Source organism: Tachypleus tridentatus, chromosome 9, assembly GCF_004210375.1.
Source record: "Tachypleus tridentatus isolate NWPU-2018 chromosome 9, ASM421037v1, whole genome shotgun sequence".
Lineage (NCBI taxonomy): Eukaryota > Metazoa > Arthropoda > Merostomata > Xiphosura > Limulidae > Tachypleus > Tachypleus tridentatus.
The window spans coordinates 28,778,364-28,802,061 of NC_134833.1; the positions used below are offsets into that span (position 1 = coordinate 28,778,364).

At 30.3% G+C, this 23,698-nt stretch overlaps 1 protein-coding gene across 2 annotated transcripts; it reads right to left on the bottom strand.

Moving 5' to 3' along the window:
- Positions 1-1,141: 1,141 nt before the first annotated feature.
- Positions 1,142-23,225, bottom strand: LOC143224943 (haloacid dehalogenase-like hydrolase domain-containing protein 2). Of its 2 annotated transcripts, none has more exons than XM_076453456.1 (6): positions 23,015-23,224; positions 16,953-17,161; positions 11,659-11,743; positions 5,951-6,167; positions 4,623-4,686; positions 1,142-3,368 (listed from the first exon to the last, which is right to left on the bottom strand). In XM_076453456.1, exons 1-6 carry the CDS (start codon positions 23,116-23,118, stop codon positions 3,265-3,267), a joined length of 783 nt encoding a protein of 260 aa, XP_076309571.1. In that variant the 5' UTR covers positions 23,119-23,224; the 3' UTR covers positions 1,142-3,264. The 2 variants fall into 2 exon arrangements, 1 of the variants encoding a protein (XP_076309571.1); XR_013013529.1 differs by having other exon boundaries at positions 3,351-3,368; positions 5,888-6,167; positions 23,015-23,225.
- Positions 23,226-23,698: the final 473 nt, after the last annotated feature.

Genomic DNA, 23,698 nt, shown 5'->3' on the forward strand with positions numbered 1-23,698 from the left:
ACCAACGAATTGTGGGATTGATCGTCACATTATAACGCTCCCACGGCTGAAAGGGCAAGCATATTTGGTGTGACCAGGATTCTAACCCGCGATATTTACATATATGACTGACAGGAATTTATATGGAACAAATAAAATTAAGCTTTTCATAATTTGTTATCAGATCTATTTATTTTAGTAACATACGTTATTCTAATGAGCCGTTATGTTGAGAAAAATAATTGTATTTGAAAGTGTTACATTATCCTTTTTTTATCTTCAAATGTAAAATGTTTTCGTTTGTTGTTAAGTGCAAACCTACATAATGGAATACATGTTTCTGTGTCTATTGTGGGTATAAAATTCAGTTATTGGTGTTATAAGTTTTTTAACTTACGGCTGAGGTACTGGTAGATTGTAAAACTGAATATTTCATTAAAAATGTTTCTGAGGAAGCGTAAAAGTGCACGAGATTTTGAGAATTACATACATCTTAAGATGACGGACTGAAGCGCCGATACATGTAATGTCAAATTGAAATTAATACCAGTCTCAAAACTAATTTTTGTGTAAAGAAAAGATTGTAATTAAACACTATTAATTTTTATTATTATTAGTTTGACAACGAAGCATTGAGTAAAATATCTTGTAATTCAGAGAATAAATTGTTACTTCAATTGAATGTTTGGTGAAATGCAAGTGAAGTAAGATTATAATAATGTTCATAAAAGTGAGTTGTAACGTTAAAAACAAAAAAGGTTGACGTTTTTGGCAGAATGCTGGAACATTGAACTATTTGAAAGCAGTTTGGGTCTCATTTAAAAAAAAAAAACATTATAACTTTTGTAGGTGATCCTATGTGCTAATTTGTCAACCTGAATGTTTAGTGCACTGTAAGTTATTCATGGTCATGGGTAACTATAAGAACAATGTGGGTTATACCAGTGTGAAAATAATTCTTTCCTTACAACTTATATTTGATCAATTTGTCTGACTGTAAACAGTATATTAGACTGAATAACATTCTATCTAAGTTTTCTATTCATTTACACAAACTTGTAAAAATTAGATTTAACTTTCCTATGTTATTTAACATTAAATTATCACTTGTATTGCACCAAATGTGTGTGTATCTTATTTCCATGGTTCAGTGTAACTTCTGTTTTGTTTTTGCTGATGAAAATTCTTTATTACGTTTTTTTCACACAGTCTTGTAGGTAGGCATTTTTTTCATAACAGCCATCAAATTTTCCAAGCTTCCTCCCATATTTTTACCTCATTAAAAACTATCAAATCTGTAAAGATAACCAATATTTACACAGCTTTTTACTGCAGAGGATGATGTGGAATGCAAAGGGCTTTAATAGACAGCTTGCTCAAAATACCAGTAATGATTTCTCTATCATTAACATGAACAATGGTCATACAAGTGAAAAATTTTTACCTTGTAGAATAAAACTAAGTTGAAATTTTACAAACAGATAGATTATATCATAAAGCTCATGAAAAGTAATAAGTAATTCAAAGTCAGTGTCCTGTACTCCAAATATATCACCTACAAATTCACAACATATTAAAGGCCATACATTCCTCAATGTTTTCCAAGAAATAATTATTTTCAATTTAAGTACATGCATAAATATTACAGAAAAAAAACTGCTGCTACTCTATTATCCTATAGCTCTTCTTTTAATTTGGTAATAAAAGTTCCCATCAAATCTTATATATTTATTATATAATATACATATATAATACATATATCTCAGGATTGCTGGTATGGGTATTAACACTTTTACCAAAATATAGTTAACTCTCTTTACTAACCCTGAAAATAACCTAAAAAGGTTGAAATGTTGTTCTCTACTATATTTTGGTAAAAGTGTTAATACCCATACCAGCCATCCTGATACATTTTCCCTTCAAGCGAGTTTCTTGTCATTATGAAATACTGGAATAATATTGAATAACATCCATAGTAAACAGAATATAATTTCAATTAACTGTCTAATAAAATGTTAAGGGCTATTGATATAATGATATAGACTATTAGACCCTTTATTACATTTAATCTCAGCTCTTTGATCTCTGTTGGAAAGTACATCATGGTTTTAGGCCTAAGAAGCAAATGAAACTTATGGTCTTTAGGATGGCTGTAAAATTCATGGACTCAACTATTACATGGTTTTAAACTTTTCACTTGTTGTGAATAAATATAAGTATCTTTCTTCAATTCATTCAAAAGAGTTCTGCTTTTACTGCAAATATTTTAATAGGATCTACACCACCTTTAATATAGTTATCTTCATTTAGTAAGTGAATATAAACCTTTTGTTCATAACAGATCTTCAAAAACTACAAAAGCTTTACTTTTATTGAATTCTATGACTACAATGTCACTGTTACTTTTAAGTTCATATCAAGTTTTCTTCTCTTGCAAAAAAGAAATCAGGTTTCATCATATAATCATGAAATTTCCTTAAAATGCTCAGTATCATTTCAGAAAGTTCTGCCATGGTATCTTGTGTTATGTTTATTGCTTTAAAAAAATTTAACCCTAATTTCCTGTTCCATTACATTTCATTAAGTCACATCACATTTCAAGTTTATTAGACCATCAAAAGTCTATCCTAACTTTACTAAACCTTTTTAGAGAATACAATTTTGCAGTACAATTACATCACTGAAATAACATGTATGAGTCATTAACAAACTAAATTATATAACAGAAAATAAGTCTAACTGAAAACACTCTATGAAATTTAACCACAATCTACAATATTTACTGAAAGAACACTTGAAATCAGATCTCAATCTTTCATCCTACTGAGCTAGCACATTACTGTATGATCAATTTTTTTTCACTTGCATGAAAACTATTTGCTTACCTTAAGCATAAGGGATATTATCTCAATTAGGTAATAATCAATTTATATTTTCACAATATCAAATTACTAACTAGTTGTTTAAATCAAAATCTAACCCAAAACTACTGCACTAAACACAAAATATGGAAGTTAAATTATTTCAATTAATACTCAATTTCAACATTTTACACTAATAACACTTTTATTTATTTAATTACAATGCATGCATTATAAAGTTATATATTTATTAATTAGAACAAAAATATTTTTAAATATTTATCCTTGATAAGACAGGTACTTCTGTCAAAAGCTCTACGAGTTTTATGTATGTAATTTTTTTTTAAGTAATACTTTTATAGACAATATTTGGCTTAACAAAAAATAAAACACAAATAAAGAAGATAAAACAAAGCACTTTGTTTCAAATAAAATGCTCTATTATGTAATCCACTGCTACTGGGAAACTTTCAAAGACAAAATTTGGAGGTGGAAAAATCTTTTCTTCATCTCCTTGTCTGTATATTCCTGTTACATGAAAATGACAAATGTAGTTTATTGAAATATAACATTTACAAACTATTAGAATGTGCCACACAGATATTATTAGAAATTAATCAAAGAAAGATCTCTTGTTTTTATGAATTATAGATTTACTAGTAGTCATAAAGCCACTTTGTATTCCTTGTTTAAAGATAAATTGCATATAGACTCCTTGTGGGACAGTTACTCATTATCTTTCAAAACATATTGTGACAACACATTCTTAAAAACAAACACATTAAATAATAAAAAGAGAAATTTCAAAATTACAGTGATTTTAAATCATATATATATTTTTAAATCAAATTTAAGGCATGTAATAATCAGTGTTGAAACAATATGAAATTCATAACCACACTTTTTTCATGGTTCACTTCATAAACTTTCAAACAGTAATAACATTAAAAACATATGTTTTAGAAAAGATAAAGATACTTTTCAGTCACAGTAAGGTTCCTTGGTGTTTAATTATTACTAACACTTTTACCAAGACACATTAAAAATGGGTGTTGCATAACTAATAATTGTCAGTACTTGTTTCACATGCGTGTTATGCATTCACACAATTTGGAGATGTTAGGATATGATTGTTAAACTGTTTAAGTGTGTGTGTTTGTAGTCTTTTATACAATCACACCATATGCAAGTACTAGCATATGGCCAGGGTCTGGTCGGGTCCCCAGGATACCAGGCAATTGAACAGTGGACCAGTGCAACTGATGAATTCTTAGACACTGATTTTAAGATCTAATTGTTCAGCCAGTATGCAATGTGTGATATTTCTTAAATTAGTCCTTTAATGCTAATCTGTCCTGCATATGACTGTTAATCTGTTTAAACATCTATGTGTTTGCATATTTATAGAAAATGTTAATATTATACTTATTATTAGTGTATGTGAGAGATACGTACTTTGTAAAGGCCTGATAATTATTCATATGCTTTTGGCATATCTGAATGCATGTGCCAAAAACTGGAAACTGCTGGGTGACTGGTAAAAGCTAAAGTGCTCATGACAAGGCTACTAACTGATTGTCCTCTTCTGGTTGTTACTGTGATTACTTAAATAATTTCACCCTTTACTTATCTCTAGTTTGAACCACGACACAAAAAAATAATAATTTTCTATCTACTTTTTGAACTTAATGACAATATCACAAAATTTTCATCAAGCTATATGAATTTAACTTACTAGTAATACCTGAAACAATGAAAATAAAAAAAATATTTTCACAACACCTGTTTTTACCAGCATCCCTGTTAACCCTAATTTCTGAGCTCCATCAATATCATCTATAACATCCTGAAATAAAAGGAAAATTAGTGGAAATCATTATTTTATATACTTTGAAAATGCATTAAAATGATAATGCTCATACTTATATAAAAAAGAATAACTTCTTTCTTCGTATTCCTGATTATAAGAACAATTATTTGCTTTAAAGCTCAGCTCCTTCCATTTAATCTTATGTTTGTTGTTTCAGAATTTTTGCACAAAACTATGCAAAATGCTATCTGTAAATATGAGCATCCCCAAATTTTAAGCTAATAGATTAGATGGAAGGAAGCTAGTCAAAAATACCCACCACAAAATCTAGGGCTACTCTTTTCTAACTAGAAAAAAATAATTTGATTAAAATATACCAACAGCCCCAAAGTGATTTGACCTTATGTCTTTGAGTACCAAGTGAAACTCTGAAAGAGTTTGTGGAAGGAATTTTTTTTTTGCAGGTGACAGTCAACAGAAAGCTAAAACAGGATCAAACTAGAAAATTTTATCTTCTTCAACAATCTCCTAAAGAACTCTGGATTATCATCAGTATTGTATAATTTCTTAGGTTAAAATAATTTTTTATGGCCACCTCAAAATATAAAGATAGCTTCTGTCTTATTTACAGAGACAAAATTGCTCAGAAATTATTAAACAGAATATACTGTAAGGACTATTATGTGGTCACTGTTTTTAAATGAATGCTGTTTTCTTAGTTCCTCCAATAAAAGTACACGTGTCTCGACTATGATTTTTTCATTGAGCATAACATCATATCCAGTTTCTTCATGATGTGCTAAAAGACGTAGGTCCATGTTTAATATTGATTCCCAGATTGCCCCTAAAGAAGAAATGTCCACCTTTTGAAAGCCTACAGGTTATAAGGGCATCTATTTCAGTTCAATCATATCCAGTCTCTTTCATTCTTAAACTCAGTTGGGCTCAGGAAAAGTTAGATTTATTATGTATATTACAAATTTTCAGCTGAAACTTCCTGTTAATCAGAGTGGCCTAACATGTCATTCTTGGGAAAGATAAGAATACCACATAAAGCAATGATGAAACAAAACGAAGTGTTCAAATCTATCAAATGACTAAATAAATACATAGAGGTAGAGACTGATATGAAAACCACTTTAAAGGTGGTAAGCTTAAAATTATTTTTATTAATTTTCTATTATTTTTAAGCAAATAAGATTAAATATATTTTGAAAACATGTTTTTGTTTACTTACTTCTGTTCATAGTATGGTTAATAATAAAATAGCCAAGTTAAAAACTGCAACAGAACAACCTACATCTCCAATCATGATAGCTTCACTTGGTTTGCAGTCAAAAGGTTTAAGTCCCTCTAAAAAAAATGAAGCTTCAGGTTTTCCAACAACTTCAGCTTTTCTATCTGTGGCATATTCAAGTCCAGCCACAAAAGGTCCAGGTCCAAGAGCAAGTCCATCATGCCTTTTGTAGTATCGACCTTTGTGGATAGCAATCAAGGGAGCACCACCAAGAACCAGTCTGAAATAAATTAAAAACAAAAATGCTGACAATTTAGCACATCCTCACTTTGAAAAGTTTGGAAGTTTGTTTTCATTTAACTAATAGGAATTACCTAATTATCACATGAAATAAAAATATATATGAACAAGTGTATGTGTGTGTATATATATATATATATATACATACACTGCTGGCCAAAATCTTAAGGCCAATGAACATAAAGAAAAAATCTGTATTTTGTGTTGTTAGACTGAACCACTTACTTGAGTAGAGCTTTGAAAGATGACAATAAGAAAAGGTAAAATAAAAATAAGAAAACTTTTTTAGCATTTAGTAGGGAAAATATGAACACCATGAAATTAGCTTAAATACTAGCTGGTCAAAAGTTTAAGACAAATCCCAAAAAGAAGTCCTAAACAGGGTAGGAATTGCCCAACAAGAGGTTTCAGCAGTGAGTTGCACAGCCAACATTGTGAATAAGTACAAACATTTGCTTTGGCATTGTCAATGTAAGTTTGCAGAAGGATGGCTGGAATGTTATTCCAAGTGGTGAAGATAGCTTCACGAAGATCGTGCACTGTTTGGAATTGATGTCCATTTCTACAGACTTCACTTGCAATCCACCACCAAACATTTTCAATGGGGTTCAGTTCAGGCAAACATGCTGGATGGTTAAAAAAAATCATGTTATTTGCCATGAAAAAGTCCTTTGTCCTGTGGGCACTGTGGATTGCAGCATTGTCCTGCTGAAAGATCCAGTATTTCCACACAAGCGAGGGCCTTCAGTCAATAAGGATGCTCTATCCAACATGTCAATGAAGTCAGCTGCTGTTTGACACCCCTGTATAACCTGAAGCTCCATAGTTCCATGGAAGGAGAAAGCACCCCAGATCATGATGAAACCTTCTCCACTGTGTCGTGTAGAAAATGTCTCCAATGGGATATCCTTATCATGCCAGTAATGTTGGAAGCCATCTGGACCATCCAGGTTAAATTTTTTCTCATCAGAAAATAAAACCTTCTTCCAATTTTCTACATCCCATGTTTGGTGCTTCTCACCAAAGTTTAACTGAGTTGTTTTGTGGTGTGGAAAGAGGCGTGGCTTTTGAAAATGTTTTACAGTTTTTGAAGCCTTTCTCTCATAGATGCCATCTTATTGTTCTTGAGCTGCATTCTGCATCCGTAAGGGCCTTAATGTGGTTCGACGATCAGCTGGCATCTTGACGGACATCACGTCAAATCCTCCTGCTCAACGCCAGCGTAATTTTTTTGGGCTGACCACTTGAAATTTTTGTTCCATATACAACAGGGTCTTTTAAGAAATTTGCAACAGCAGTTTTACTATGTCCAATCTCACCAGCAATGGCATGTTGAGAGAGACCTTGCTTTTACAGCTCTACAATTCTGCCACATTTAAACTCTGTCAACTTTTTAGCCTTTGCCATGTTTTAACCCAATGTAACACAGATGTCAGTGGGAGATGTTGACAATGTTAATGCTTGAACACAAATGACTAAATTTCATTACGTGTTTACCAATTAACCCTTCGTTTCAGTACGGTCTTAAACTTTTGACCAGCTATTATTTAGACTAATTTCATAGTGTTCACATTTTCCCTATTAAATGCTAAAAAAGTTTTTTATTTTTATTTTCCCTTTTCTTATTTTCATCTTTCAAAGCTCTACTCAAATAAGTGGTTGAGTCTAACAATGCAAAATGCATATATTTTCTTTATGTTCATTGGCCTTAAGATTTTGACCAGCAGTGTATATATAATTAAGAGTTTGGTTAAAGAGACATTAATTTTTTAACCGAGATACAACATTTTTAATCTAAACAAAGATTCGTATACATTTGTTTGAATCAACTTAAAATCTTGTTTTCAACCACAAGCAAACATAGTTAAAAGTTTCCTTAAAACATTTTACAGTTTCCTGTATAAAGGTTTTGTTTGGCTCATACATCCTGATCATTGCAATTTTAAAACCATGGTATATATTAGGAAGTATTGTACAAAACCTAGGGTAGAATTGGCCTTTATGGATGATAACAGCCCCACAAAGATCTAGTCTAGCATAAAAAAAATATATACTGAGTATCTTATTAAACAATTATTTGTAATAGATAAGACTTTAAAGTATGTTTTAGTTTTTCTAAATAATGATTGGTACCAAAAGATACTCTTAATAAATGCACATTCATATTAACTTGAATTCTTTTTCTTGTTTGCATACTATGTACTGAAGACACATTTTATAAATTCTGAATGAAACAGCACCTTACATCACAATGATGGTACCCAACTGAGCAATCAATGTTTATGGTAAACATGTGAAACTAAAATATCTCACACAATATTTACATAAAGTCTCCAAGATGCTCTGTTTTCATTGTTAGAGTAATGCAGTAAGTGTGTAACAGTATATATATAAATAAAAAGAAACTGAGTCAATAATTATATAATTTATTTTACTAAGCAGAGATGATTACAGTGTCAAGTTATAATTAAAATTAATTTTTATTTGTTTCTTATCTTGAGTAACTAAAGTATTGTAATGAAATAAAGATATATGACCAGCAATTTTCTCAGGTTAACTTCTTCTGGTAAGTGACATTAAAATACTTCTCACGAAATTAATGTTACAACTGTAGTGGTTCAGTTATTTAATCTTTATCTGAAAAACATATAAAAACATTTTAAATATGCACATCTGGTTAAATTTAAGTTTAATGTGAGTGTTATGATCCCAATAGCATTAATATTAAGTTTACTTATTTTTAGAAGTTATAGTTTATTTCAAGTTGTTTATATCACTGTTTACTGTATGTGTTTATATCACTGTTTACAAATCGTATGTTGTGTAGTTCACTAGTTATGAATTGGTAATTGGCATATTTTGCATAATGTTACTAAAACCTTTCATGTTTTTATCATTGTTTTTATTGAGTATTATTGCATTATAATATCTAGCAGTGTGTGTGGAACATTTTAGACATCTGTCAGGATATAAAAATGCATCAAACATTTAGTTAGATAAATATCTAAACTGTGTGATTGTCAGTTTAGTCACAAAGAGCAAATAATGGAAAAATCTGAAGTGAAATTATCACAGATTGTTTATATGCAAAAACGGCTCGTTTGGGTTGAGAAAATATTTTACATAGAAGAGCGCTCTTCTATGCAAAATATTTTCTCAACCCAAATGAGCCGTTTTTGCATATAAATTTCTCAACAAGTGGGTTTCTCGACATCACTGATTATCACAGATTGTATTGTAATAACAGAGAACAGAAAAATACTTTGTCTTCTCAAATTGTGTTCTCAAAGAACTGAACAAGTCTATGTGGACTTTGATGGAAAAAAGACAATTATTTAAAATTCTGGATAAAACTGTGATAATAAACAATGTACATACATTTGACTTGTTTTAGTATATTAATTTAAAAAAAGGTGGACTGCATGTTGAAAGGAATCTGACCCATAGATTAAACTTGACATGTGATGAGTCAGTCATGAATCTTCAGTGGTAAATTATTGTAGAAGCAGATTTAAACAACAGTAGCAGATGAGTACAGAGATGAGCAGCTTGGACTTCAAGATGATAATTTACGAGAGTTTGTTAAGCAACAAAAATCTAGAGAGAGGAGAGTGTAGGCAGAAAAGAGGCAAATAGAGATTGAAAGAAGAATGTAAACAGGAAATACAAATTGAGAAGGAAGAAAAGGAGAGAGTGGAAATAGAGGGAATAAGAGCATAAAGCTCACCCAACAAAGACTAGCTGCCCAAATCTGATAAACAGAAATATGACAGATCCTCTGCTGGTGAGTTATGAAATATTTGTCCAAAGTTAAAACTAGGACAAAAGTGACTGGGCAGTAGGCCTTAACCCCCTTTTTACAGGAAAAGACCTACAAGTGTATGTACAAGTTAAAGGCCTACAAGTTAAAAGTGGCCCTACTGAAATGTTATGAACTTACCAAAGAAGGTTTTTGCCAGAAGTTCAGAGAAGTCAACCCGAACACTGGAGAAACTATTTCAATTTGTGACACGTCTACAGCAATACTTCACAAGGTGGACTAACACTGCCAGGTGTGAACATAATTTTGAAGGATTGGCAGATCTCACTTATCAATAAACAATTCACAATCGAGTGCTCCACTAATATGTCACTGTTCCTAAAGAGAGAGCAACAAAAGATGTGGACAAGATGATCAAGGTGGCAGAACTTTGCATGGAAGCTCACTGAGGTGACCCCTCTAAGAATAACCAATCAAAACCAGGGTTGGCTGACCTCAAGCAGGATGCCACCAAAGGTATCAAGAAGTCAACAATCAAATGGGAAAAGAAATGCTATGTTTGTTATAAAATTAGCCACATTGTGAGAAAGTGCAGATCTGTTAACTACAAGCAACAGCAAAAATTTCAACATAAAGCAGCTGGAGCTATCTATAAAGACAGTGCTGACAAGAAACAAGAACATAAGTGACTCTCACCACGGATGCTGCTACAAGAAGAAACAGAATGAAGACAACTTGTCAGATTCACCACAAGAAGGAAGCACTATCACCATAATTAAACAGTGCATGATTGATAGTCAGCTCAAGTTAACAAATGGGTCAACACTGTCAGTGGTGATCAGAACATGTGATAAAAATCAAGAGGAATCAACAAACCACAACATGCCAGTTAGGAAAAAATGTCATAGAGAATTAAAAATCAGTTGTTTACAAACTTGCAATGTTAATAACCCGTAAATAGCTTAGTTGGTTCTTATATATCATAACAATATTTGTAATCCCAATGGTATGAAACTAAGTGTGGATGAATTGGCAAAACGATTTTCAAACACAGATACAATTGTTTTTTGTTAAGGATCTTTGAGACAAAACACAATCTATGAGATTAAAGACTCAATGTTTGACAAGTCTGCTGTAGAAGTATCCATGTTTGATTGGTTACTACTTATTAAATCATTGTACTTGTAAACTTGAAGCTGTTTGATATGCTAACTTACCTGAAATATATATACTTGGCAACTCAGAAGTTTGGGTAGAAAAAGCTTGAGATTGTCATTTCAGTGTTTTTAATTCAACTTAAAGCTATTTGTATATTTTTATAGATACCCTCTCTGATAAGTGTTCATCCTTTGCACAGAATTCATATACTTTGTGTTAGTACAAAATTCATACATTTTCCATGACTTTTAAGGATATAAGAAATGAAATTTTGAGAATAATCTTCAATTTAAAACACTGCTTTCTGGTAAGCTCTACTGACCACACAAATGAATACTCTACAAGACAATCTAGTATTTTGACCACTTGTGTTTCGAGAATTTTTAAAAATAAAATTAGTTAAAAATGAAACAATAGGTATGATAAAGTTTAAGTTATAGGTGACATTGAGAACTTTGTAAAATTTCTGAAAGTCATTCCATGTAAAGAATAGAATGTATTATACTGGGTAACTGCAAAGTTTAATAGGGAACATAATCAATTTTTTACTTACCTGAAAGCATCATTGAGAGTGTGAAAGTTAAACTTGCTAGGTGCCAATCCAACAACAACTGCATTGGGATTTTTCGTTTCTGTACCTATTTTTGAAAACAAATATTCATACATTTACAAATTGTTAATATTCCATGAGTTTTGTGCAACACAATGGGCTATATGTGTTCTGTCCACCATGGCTAAAGAAATCTGGATTCTAGCATTGTAAGACTACAGAAAATATCGTTGTGCTACTAGGAATCATTTATATTTCAAGATTAGAGCAGAGAACAAAAAAATGTAGAAATACATTTCCCGTTTCTGATTATAATAACTTCGTGTAAATTAAATATTAAACTAAATCAAAAAGTACCATATTTCTTTAGATTTTTTAGTATGTAATTCTTTATTGTAAATTTCTCATTTTATAAATTATATTATTGATTCTATACCTTTTGATTACACTATGTAGCAAAACTTTTACTTTTTCTTGTTCCTGGGTAGAAAGTGTTATTTCCCAATTGCTTATGCCTAAAGTAAATGGAAAAAGATCTATTTTTCTCTTCAAACTTTGCTTTTATGACCTGGGAGCATATAATGAAAATGTGATTGGAGACTATATTTAGGGGCTAATACAAGAAAATGATTTACATTACAGCCGTAAATCTCAAAAAAACTACTTACTTCTAAACATTTTTGTTCATTTTTATATAAGTTTAGTGTAAGTACATGTAAATCTTGATTCATATGTTGTTTTATTCAGACCTTATGTAAATGAAGATGTGCAAATTTGCCTGTTTTTACATAGAAAATAGATTAATTTCTAAATTTCATTATCCAGGTCACAAAAGCAAAGTTTGAAGGGAATAATGGCTATTTTCTGTACTTTTACAACATAAGCAATTAAGAAGTAACACATACTATATTCAGGAACAAAATTTTTGTTACATAGTATTATTATAATGAATGGAATTTTTCTGATGGTCTTATAATGAGAAATTTTCAAACGTGACTACCGTGAGAATTACTAACTGTAGTAGTTTGCTTAGGATGTACTAAACGTAGATTACTGTGGATTCATTGGAAGATTTTTTTGTGAGGTTTTAATAAAAAAACAATGATTCATAAAATCCAGGCCTGGCAAGATATTTGTTAGTAGAGAGAGAGAGATTTAAAGAACATCTGGAGAAAAAAGAAATTATCAAAAATGAAATCACATGTAAACATACATTTTAAAAAATAACGTGATTAAGAAATTTTTAATCGATTAACCTTTTCTAAAACTTGTAATCTTATTTTCTATCTCTTGAAGAGATGTGTAGAGAATACAGTAATGTTTGTGGACACAAAAAAGAAACAACTGTGCTCCCATATATGTTTTATACATATAAAAAATGTTTACATTTACAGAGTAAAAAAAGAAATAGTTATTGTTATTAGTGGCTTGTTTGTTTATTTGTTTATTTAGAATTAAGCACAAAGCTACACAATGGGCTATCTGTGCTCTGCCCACCATGGGTATCGAAACCTGGTTTTTAGTGTGTAGGTCCGCAGACATACCACTGTGCCCCTTGGGGCTTACTAGTGGCTAAAACATTCAGGAGTGTTAAGAAAAAATTATTGTTTTTACCTAAGATTGAAATTATCTTAAGATAGGGCTCAACAAATTCCCATATCATGGTGCTTTGTATCTGAAACAGTTATTATTCTTCTCAGTTCCCATTCATTTTTGTTATTTTGAAAATCTTCCCTCAGCAACCTCTTATTTCAGATCAATGATTAGCATGTAACAGGCAGAAGACCAATGATGTTTCATATTCTAGTGATGTGTACTAGTTCATACATGTGTTTTCTTCATAACCTGTTCATTCTTTCAACCCAGGCTTGGTTTCTGGGACTTATCTTGTAACCCTTGATATAGTTTTCATACTACAATGTTTGATACAGTAAATGCATTTTCAGAAACATTGGCAGGCATTTAGTAAACATTACAAGCCTTTCATGAAAAATCAGATCTGTTTATGAAGTATTTTTTTTACTAAAGATTTGTTCACAAATACCGAAAGTATTTACAAGTGTTTAGCGATCTTTCATGTTGAGATTAAAAATAATATAATCTCATAAACTAAACTCTATAATTTTATTTGTAAAATCTCTACAACCTCTTAAATAAATTTCAAACTGTTTTCAACAAAACTTGATATTTTGTCTGGTTTTCTCTATGCTAACTTTAATCAAGGTTGGTAACCACCAAAAAAGAAAAAAATCCATATTACCCTTCTTTCTTTCTAGAATGTCTTTAAATTGTAATATGAGACTAAATCTGTTTATTCTAAGTAGCTTTAAACCCTTAATAGTAACTGTATATTTTATTGTTTTAATGCCTTTATAACTGGTCAAATGGTCTGACCACCAATTCAATCATTATATATTTAAAAAAAAAATGTGTGGCTTACATTACTTACAAGTTGTTTACATTAAAAATGTTTATTATACAATTATTAAAATTTATCCCACCTAATTTAATTTTAACTACCACAAATAGTTTCCTGTTTTTATATTTAATTACTCTCAGTGATACTAAAGCCTATTTTTTATTATTATTACTATATTAATGATAGTAGTTCACAAAATAAGTTTTATTTAATTAAATAATGTAGCAAAGGATATACAATAATATAATTCAAAAACTAGACAGTTTTTCTGGCTTTCTTAGTATGTGACAAGAACTGTTACAAATCCATCTGAGCTACTCAATATATTTCCTGTTGGAATTAATCTTGTACCTAAAAAGAAAAAAAAAATACAGTTCTCTACATAAAATAACTTAATATCATTTGATAGATCATTTGTCATTTCACATCAGAATATGTTATTTTCTATGACATAAGTATGCACATGAAGTTCTTGTCTATACTTATTTATATGTACAACATAATTTATACTATTTAATGGTGAAATATGAAATTTCTGATAGTCCTTAAAATATTAAACCCTGAAAGCTGAAAAGCTCCTTAATTTTTTAGCTGATTCTGTTTTATTAGCCCTATTTCAAAATTATTCAAAATTAGTCACCACAGAATTTTCTAGTTTCCACAATACTATGCTGCAGTTTCCAACCAATTATAAACACAAGATACACATAACTACAAGGAATAACCTAAAAAGACTTTCCATCATTCTCTCTAACAAACAAGAGACTGTTTACTCATAAACTTTATACAGCTGTTGGATATATTATAACCAACAGAAAGAAAACATTCTCTCCTGTATCAAACTACAACTGTCCTTTTGAATTTGGAAAGAGTATTCATAAAATAGAAATGTATTTTTTATATATAATCATGGTTTTACTGCACTTAATGACCAAAATATAAGTTATAGTAGTTTCTAGTATCCTGTACTACAATGCATATTTGGACACCCAAATTGTGAGATTCAACAAAGCTTAGAGGAGAGCATCAAATATTTAACTCAAGTTCAAACAGTTTGAATAAGCAGTGTATATTAAAAATTCCTCTTTTTTTATGGTTTTTTTTATTATTGTACAGTTTTAACAGAAGTAATTCAAACTTAAAAATTATTAACTTTTCAGTTTAGCCTAAAAACTTAAATAAAACAAAACTAAAACTACACTACTTTTGGTGCTGGCATGAGTAATGGATTTAATGTTACTTTAATATCTATGTTTGTTTCAGTTCAGTGCATGTAACGTATATTGCATAAGTCCTGCCTGCTCTCTAAATTTGTAGAAGATTCTCGAGCATAAGAATCAACAATGTATACATGTACGTACGTAAGCCAGTACTACTGCCAGCTGAAATTTTGAGAATCTCTAATAATGAGTATAATAAAAGATAGCTGTAGCAATATATGGAGAGACAGTATAATACTGTTGGGTTGCTACGGTTAGTATACTATAAATCTATGAAGCTATAACTGTGATAAATGTTTATTAATTGGAAAACTACAGATATTTAGCCAGATAGATGTGGAACATTACAAACTATTTAACTTCCTTGAATCAACTTTTGGCATTAGTATTTCTAAAATGACATTAGATATTGTTGTTAATGAAAAATTTGTATGTGTTCAAACTAGCTAGCCATCAAGAGAAGTGTACCTGTGTATCAACATAGAATGTTAATAAAAGATTCTGTTCCAGATCAGATAAAAGACTCAGTATTGTTTGTAATTTTCTAAAACTCTTGCATATAAACCATCATTTGCAATAACTCTTTGTAATAAACATAATTATAAATTGTATTGTTGTTTGTATATTAAAATATAGTTGTGTTAAGAGAGAAAACTGTGTGTATTAATCTTGTTGGCATTTAAATATGATAAATTTGATACCTATGGCATTCAGTTAACTTTTAAGTTTAAATTCTAAGTTTAAAATAAATTATAATATGTAACTTGTGAAATACCACTTGCTATTAAATTAGTGCTATGGGAAACAGCTAATGAGCTCCAGTTGTAATTTATTACATTTTATGCAAAGATTACTTTTCTAATGGTATAAATTTTGGAAAAAAAATAAACAAAAAGGCTGACATTTTAATGTAAATAACTTGGAATGTTCTGATGCAGAGAAATGATGGGGAATCTTCAATAGCCATGGTTGTGTTTAGATCTCAAATTTGTCAAGAGATGAACTATCAGCTGAAAGTGGCATTTGAAAAACCTCAGAGTTACTCTATGAATCACTATGCCACAGCTAAAGATGATATTATTAACTTTATTTCATATTTTTCAATTCTCCTTTTCTCTGTCAGCATATTATTTCTCAACATTTAGTGTTAGGGCAGAGAAAATATACCTTTAGCAAAAAACAACATTAATGTTATGCAAAGAAATATGAAAATTGTAAGATGAAAATAATTATTTTCGTTCTAAGCATCTATATCGCATATCGCATCAGACTGAATAATTGGAGACTTTCGAAATGTACAGAATTTTTTTAAATACAGATACTTTGTTAGTTCATCAAAAGAAACTGCAAGTGATATAGCACACAATAGATCTGGATAAACAGTATTTCAATAGAACAATGATACATACAGTTTTCTATTTCCTGTCTATGGGCTGCTGCTAAGTCTACCAACTGACTGTTGCTAATTGATGACTCTCTAAGTGACTGACTAAATGAATTTAGGCAAATGACTTACTTTTATATTAATTTCTAAAGTTTATATTTTGTATGTAATGAATGTGTAAGAATTGCCTCCTAATATGGTTAGGTATATTGTTCAGAACACTAGACAGTAATTAAAAAATTACCAATAGATTAAAATGGATTTACTTTCTAACCTTGAAAATCTTCTAGAGCTTCATCTTCCAGAAATAACTGAGGTCGAAGATTTTTCCTACACACTAGCTTGTGGGTCGCCACCAGAGAAGTGAGAATTTCATCCTGATCAACAGCAAAACCCAAATTTCTCAACCTTTTCCAAAGAAAACATTGGGATTCTTTGGTAGTATTTGTTAGAAATCTTATTTTCAAAGGTGTCTTCTTTAAACTATATTGAAAAGAAAAAATGTCTTACATTTTAGCAACAAAATAAGTTAATAAAAGGTTCACAAAGGAATTTTAAGAAGAAAGCTACTTTCCTCACAAGTAAATAATTCAACTGTAAACAATATGTGCCATGTTACTTTCTGTACCTCCATACTCTGAAAATTTTTTGTAACTTTCTACAAGAAAATAACAGATTTTCCATTTACCAAAGTAATCAATATATTTTCTGGTATGATAAATGTTTGTACTTGTGAATTAATTTGCTGAAAATGTGGCAAATTTAACTCATTTCATTGATTGGAAAAATTTTAAGCTCACCAATTAAATATCAATCACTAGAGATTGTAAAAACAAAAATACTTATTTACCAAAGATGCTAGTCCAAGTAAATCAGTTTATAGAAATTATATTGTAATTTTGGTGACATCACAGTTCAAGATTTTGAATTATAACTTGAACTAAGTTATACAACTGTATGTGTATGTACATCTCTATTAACTTGTGGTTTCTCCTCACAATAGAAGAAACAAACTAAGCTCCCAAACACACAGGGATATCCAACATTCTGAAGACGGTTGTTTATAAATTATTGTGCACTTTTAACATTGTAGTATTTTTAGTTTACTCAATAGCATTTTGTCTGTGATTATGACTATTGCTAACTTCTGCAAAGTTGTACTTATGAAAGTTTCTTAAAAAAATTAAAATTAAATGTTGTACATAAAATATAAGAAAAAAATATTTATTCACACAATATTCTGAAGTAAATATTGCATAATTATTGACTTTATATTGTTTGATCTATACTTAATTAAGAAACATACACTCTCATCAAGTATAATGATGGTACTGCAACATTTGAAACTAATTAATTGTAATTAACAACAGTATGAAGTTAATGACCATAATACCAACACAATAGAAGCCTTTGTGAAGTGAATTTTAATTATAAAAAATATATTTTTTCTTCCTCTTCTTTCACATTTATGTCAATAATTCTGAATGAAGCTTAGTTCAATAAAAACTAGCTTATACTAGTACTTTAGCAATCTAGTTAATAACTGTTAGTCTGCTATTAAACTTTCATTTATTTTAAAGTAAATATGTTACCTTTCCTTATTCTATTTCTCCATTAAAGAAAAATTACATTTTAAGATAAAAAAAAAGGTCTTATATGAACTTCTGGACACAAGTACCAAATGTATGTTGTCTCATTAATAAGCTCCTGCCACATTAAAGATTGCAAAATTTTCTATTATGATGATGAGAAACCCATTTGAAGTAAAAGACCACTACTATTGGTATTTACACTCTTACCAAAATAAAGCAGAGAACAACATTTTGCCCTTCTTAGGTCATCTTGAGCTTACAAAAACTCTCTCTTTCTTAACCTGAAGATGACCTAAGTAGGTTGAAATGTTGTTCTGTGCTTTATTTTACAGTCGATTACTTGACTAAACATTTCAGTTATGATGCTTACAGTCGATTACTTGACTAAACATTTCAGTTATGATGCTTACAGTCGATTACTTGACTAAACATTTCAGTTCTGATGCTTACAGTCTATTACTTGACTAAACATTTCAGTTATGATGCTTACAGTCGATTACTTGACTAAACATTTCAGTTCTGATGCTTACAGTCGATTACTTGACTAAACATTTCAGTTCTGATGCTTACAGTCGATTACTTGACTAAACATTTCAGTTCTGATGCTTACAGTCGATTACTTGACTAAACATTTCAGTTCTGATGCTTACAGTCGATTACTTGACTAAACATTTTAGTTCTGATGCTTACAGTCGATTACTTGACTAAACATTTCAGTTCTGATGCTTACAGTCGATTACTTGACTAAACATTTCAGTTCTGATGCTTACAGTCGATTACTTGACTAAACATTTCAGTTCTGATGCTTACAGTCGATTACTTGACTAAACATTTCAGTTCTGATGCTTACAGTCGATTACTTGACTAAACATTTCAGTTCTGATGCTTACAGTCGATTACTTGACTAAACATTTCAGTTCTGATGCTTACAGTCGATTACTTGACTAAACATTTCAGTTCTGATGCTTACAGTCGATTACTTGACTAAACATTTCAGTTCTGATGCTTATTCTTTGTAAGCTCTTGTTATCTATACAGACTAAAAACTGGATAATGGATTTTTTAAAGAAAACACTTCAGTGTACAAAAGGTTTTGAACATTCTTTTAGGTGTATGACTAACTCTTAAGATAAGTTTGAATGTTAGAAGATGACTATGATTTCTTGTTTATAACTTTACAGAATCCTTATGCCATAATACTGACACGATAATTACTGAGAATACGTTTCACCTTATGTTCCAAATTTTGAAAATAGAAGATTGACAATCTGCCTTAATTCCTTTCAGTTGAATAGTTATTTAAGAAGCATTTGTAATTACTGCACAAGTCAGGTAGTATACACCTAACTTTCTAAAAGGTGAACTTGTACTCTTTTATAGAACAGTGCCCACAAAAAACCTTTTATCACATTCTAAGAATGCCTGGCTCAAATTTCAGAGATAAATACTTTAAAAGTATTTTGAAGAAATCTGACTTTCTGAACATTAGTTTTAAAATGTCATTCTGATGTAATGTCACTGCTTCTGTAGCATGCTTTGAAACTCAGAACTTCATATTATTTAGACTTTAGTCCAGAAATAGTTACAATCTAATATACATGACACCTTTGTTTCCTTCTTTCCAAAGCTGTTGGAAATGGGGCAATTGAACATATTGAGAAAAAACTGACCAAGATTATCATATTAAACAACTAAAATGTCTTTGTTCCAATAATTAAATCCAAATTCTTTCAAAATTCATAATTCAGGCCTTTAAAGTAAGTTTTAAAGTTCTTTCAGATTCAAAACTAGAGTTTTTGACTAAAACTGTAAATTTCAGCAGTTTCATGGATGAATTACATTTAAGTTGAAAATTCTCGCTGAATGTCCATTAGGACAATATATGTTTACTTTTTCATTTCACATATGGGCCTCAATTGAACTGTTATCCTGTTGAAAACAAACACATGCTTTTTCCATGTTCTACTAACATATTCTGACCTGTAATTGAGGAATTTAAGCTTAAAGCCACTTAATGTTCTAAGCACAAAGAAAAGAAACTTTGAGAAAAAATATATGTATAAATTTTGTATTGAAGAACAATAATTACTCATAATGTGAAACTGAAATTTAGTATCATAAGACAAACTTCTATATGAATAAGTACACAAACTATAATATCATTGGTTATTAGTTTTGGTGTTACCACTGTGGAAAACTTTACTTTAGAGGAAATTAGCTATATTATGTCAAACATGGAGTTTTGTGGGAAGACTGAACCAAATCACGAAGAAACACAATCCTATACACTATAATCAACTAATCGTGTTTTGGCTTTCAGTGCTTCAATGTTGTTCCAAACTTCCAGATGACATGGCTGGCAAACAAACCTTGCAATTAATTGGTTCCTATAACAAATCCTCTTAAATGCATGACAGCAAATGTTTTTATCATCTGGTCTGCACAATTTGTTAACACTCCAGGTCATCTTTTAATGCTTTCATTCAGTGTCCCTCTTCTGAATTTTGTGAGGCTTAAATACACATATCTTTTTCACCAATGTACTGTACAACAGTATGTGGGACAGAGTAGTCATATACAATAGCTCAAAAGCACATTTACTAAACTTGTTTACATTTTTATCTTGAAGTACATATTCTTTGATGTTGAATGAGACAAGTTCCTTGGGTTTAATATAGTGATCTAGTCCTCACTCTAATAATTCCTTTTCCTCTTGTTGTCTATGTCTGAGTAAACAATAGCCTCACCATATCTTGGGTTAACAGGAAGTAACTTAAGGTTAAGAAATCTTCCTGGAAAAAGTATATCAGGCTTTCTTCAGTGTTATTATTTAACCTTGAAATGGTATATTAGGCTTCACTCAATGTTAATAAACCTTCCTGCAAAGGTGCATTGAGCAATGGCCTCCTGGAGGTCTTTACAGGTTACTGAATTCTACTACATATTTATAATTTAGCTTTAAATATGATTCAGTAACTTTTTTTTAAAGTATTCTTCATTTAGATTGCTAACATTCATTTCAGTGAAGTTTTCATTTCACACTGTTTACTTGTTTTTGAATTTTGCCCAAAGCTACACAAGGGCTATCTGCACTAGCCATCTCTAATTTAGAACTGTAAGACTAAAGGGAAGGCAGCTAATCATCACCATCCACCACCAACTATTGGGCTACTCTTTTACCAATGAATAGTGGGAATGACCATCACACTACAATGCCCCCACAGCTGAAAAGGTGAGCATGTTTGGCATGATGGAGATTCCAATCCACAACCCTCAGATTATGAGTCATGTAATGAATAACAGCTTGATAAAAAACTGTATTACACAATATTAAAAGTATATAAAAGTGTGAGGACAGAACTTGGTACAATAATACCTATTATGCATGAACTATACCTGGGATGGTACTTAGATCAGCAATTCCCTAAGACGAAATTAATGCTGTTTTTACCAAGCAAAGTGAAATTATCTTTTGGATTTCATTTTAATTAATGGAACAATGGCCTTTGAACAGTGATAAATATTATCCAATTTAGTCAACATACATGGAAATTTATTTTGAATTCCAACTGTTAAGAATTATTCTCCAGTTTAAATTTACTAGTGTTTTATGAAAAACATTTAATCACACTAAAGTGGTGTAAATTACTTTTTGAAGCTTAATTCTGCACAACTGATGTGGATAAGATTTTAAAAAATTAAATTTCAGCATATGTTTGGTGGGAAGCATGGCTCATCTGAAAATGTTTCATGCAATGAAGCAAAATAGTGCACTTCCTAGATCAATGTGATACTGAACTTGACCTGGATATAGCTATTAAAACAAGTGCAATGCATAACAGACAGATGATAATTTTACTAAAAATTAGCAAAATGTGAAGACTTTTTACTAATGCATGACAGCATGAGAATAATTTTAAATTTTAGAGGACTGAGTATTGATACTTCCAATATTTTAAAGTACACATTTAATGAATGAACTGTGGAGTTAATTATTAGGGAATATGATTTTATACAGTTAATTAATTGGAAATACAATTTATTATACAATAGATATATCTTAAAATAGTCTCCTGCACATAGTGTTGATGCATAAGCTTAAAACAAAAATTAACTATCACTTTGCCAAAAGATATTATGAATGCATTTTTCTACTATCACGTGAAAATACAAAAGTTTATTTCATTATTTCGTCATATGTTCAGTCGTTTTGAAACAAATAAATCCTGAATTGTAGCAGTATTAATTTGCCCTTAAAGGAAGCGGAGTAAGTGCGGGTTACTCCGGTCCTCGTGTAGTGCCTACAGAAACATTTAAGAGAAGTGTTCACAAAAGTTAAGGAAGGAGGAAGAGGTCGAATGAACCCAATTCTCCAGGGTGTAACGACTACCCAAACACCAACAGAGACGAGCGAGCAGTATTAATAAGGTAGACTTGATATAAAACACATGTATGTTTAATACTAACAGTAATACTAAGTAATCCAAATTATGCCTACATTCAAATTATTAACTAATAATAAACTTGTTTTTATGACTATTGTTCTCAACATATCACTAATTAGTCTAAATCATTAAATGTTCTAATCAATCTAGTGAAACATACTTCCATTGTACTTCTTTAAAACTAAGTTACATCCATATGTACAATCATTTTATATACTTTTCTTTACACTCAAATTATTTTCACCAGAATTCCCTATAGTTTTTACTATAAAAATATAAATCATACGAAGTATATATACCGCGTCAAAGCATTAACAGAGCCTGGTATAGCTAAATTTTCTATATGAAGAGTACCGTGTAAATCAATTAAGACTACTCGAAGATCACCTTTTTGTAACATCATACCTAACTTTAATTATGAAAACTCATCTTATAAGTAACGTATAACTCTAGTATACTCTACCACCGTCATTTTTCTTTCTTTTTATTTTTGTATACGCGCTGTCTGCGTAAGCGAGGCATATTTTTATTTTACTTTATTCTAAAATGAAAAAAATTAACACCTAAAAGTTATCACATTTATTATTATAGGAACATATATATGTTATACTTTCATTACGTTAGAATGTCTTTACCTCTTTTTGTTCTTAGAAAAATATATTCTAAAGCTCAGTATAATCGCGAAATATTTTAATAATTAGATTCATCTTTATTTTTATCTATAAAACGTGACAAGAGCCGGTGTAACTCGAAATATTAGTCTTCAGATGGGATTTGTGATTCAAAGTGAACAAATATTTTTCATAGCATCACATACTATTAGTCTTCATACGGGATTTACTATAGGGTATGTACAATATCTTTTATAACATCACATACATCACTGCAATATGAAAAAGAGAGAGAGAGAGAGAAAGAAAAAGGATTGATGTCTATTCTCTCTTCCATGAATTGTTTATTACTTCTTAAAATTTAAAAAAAAA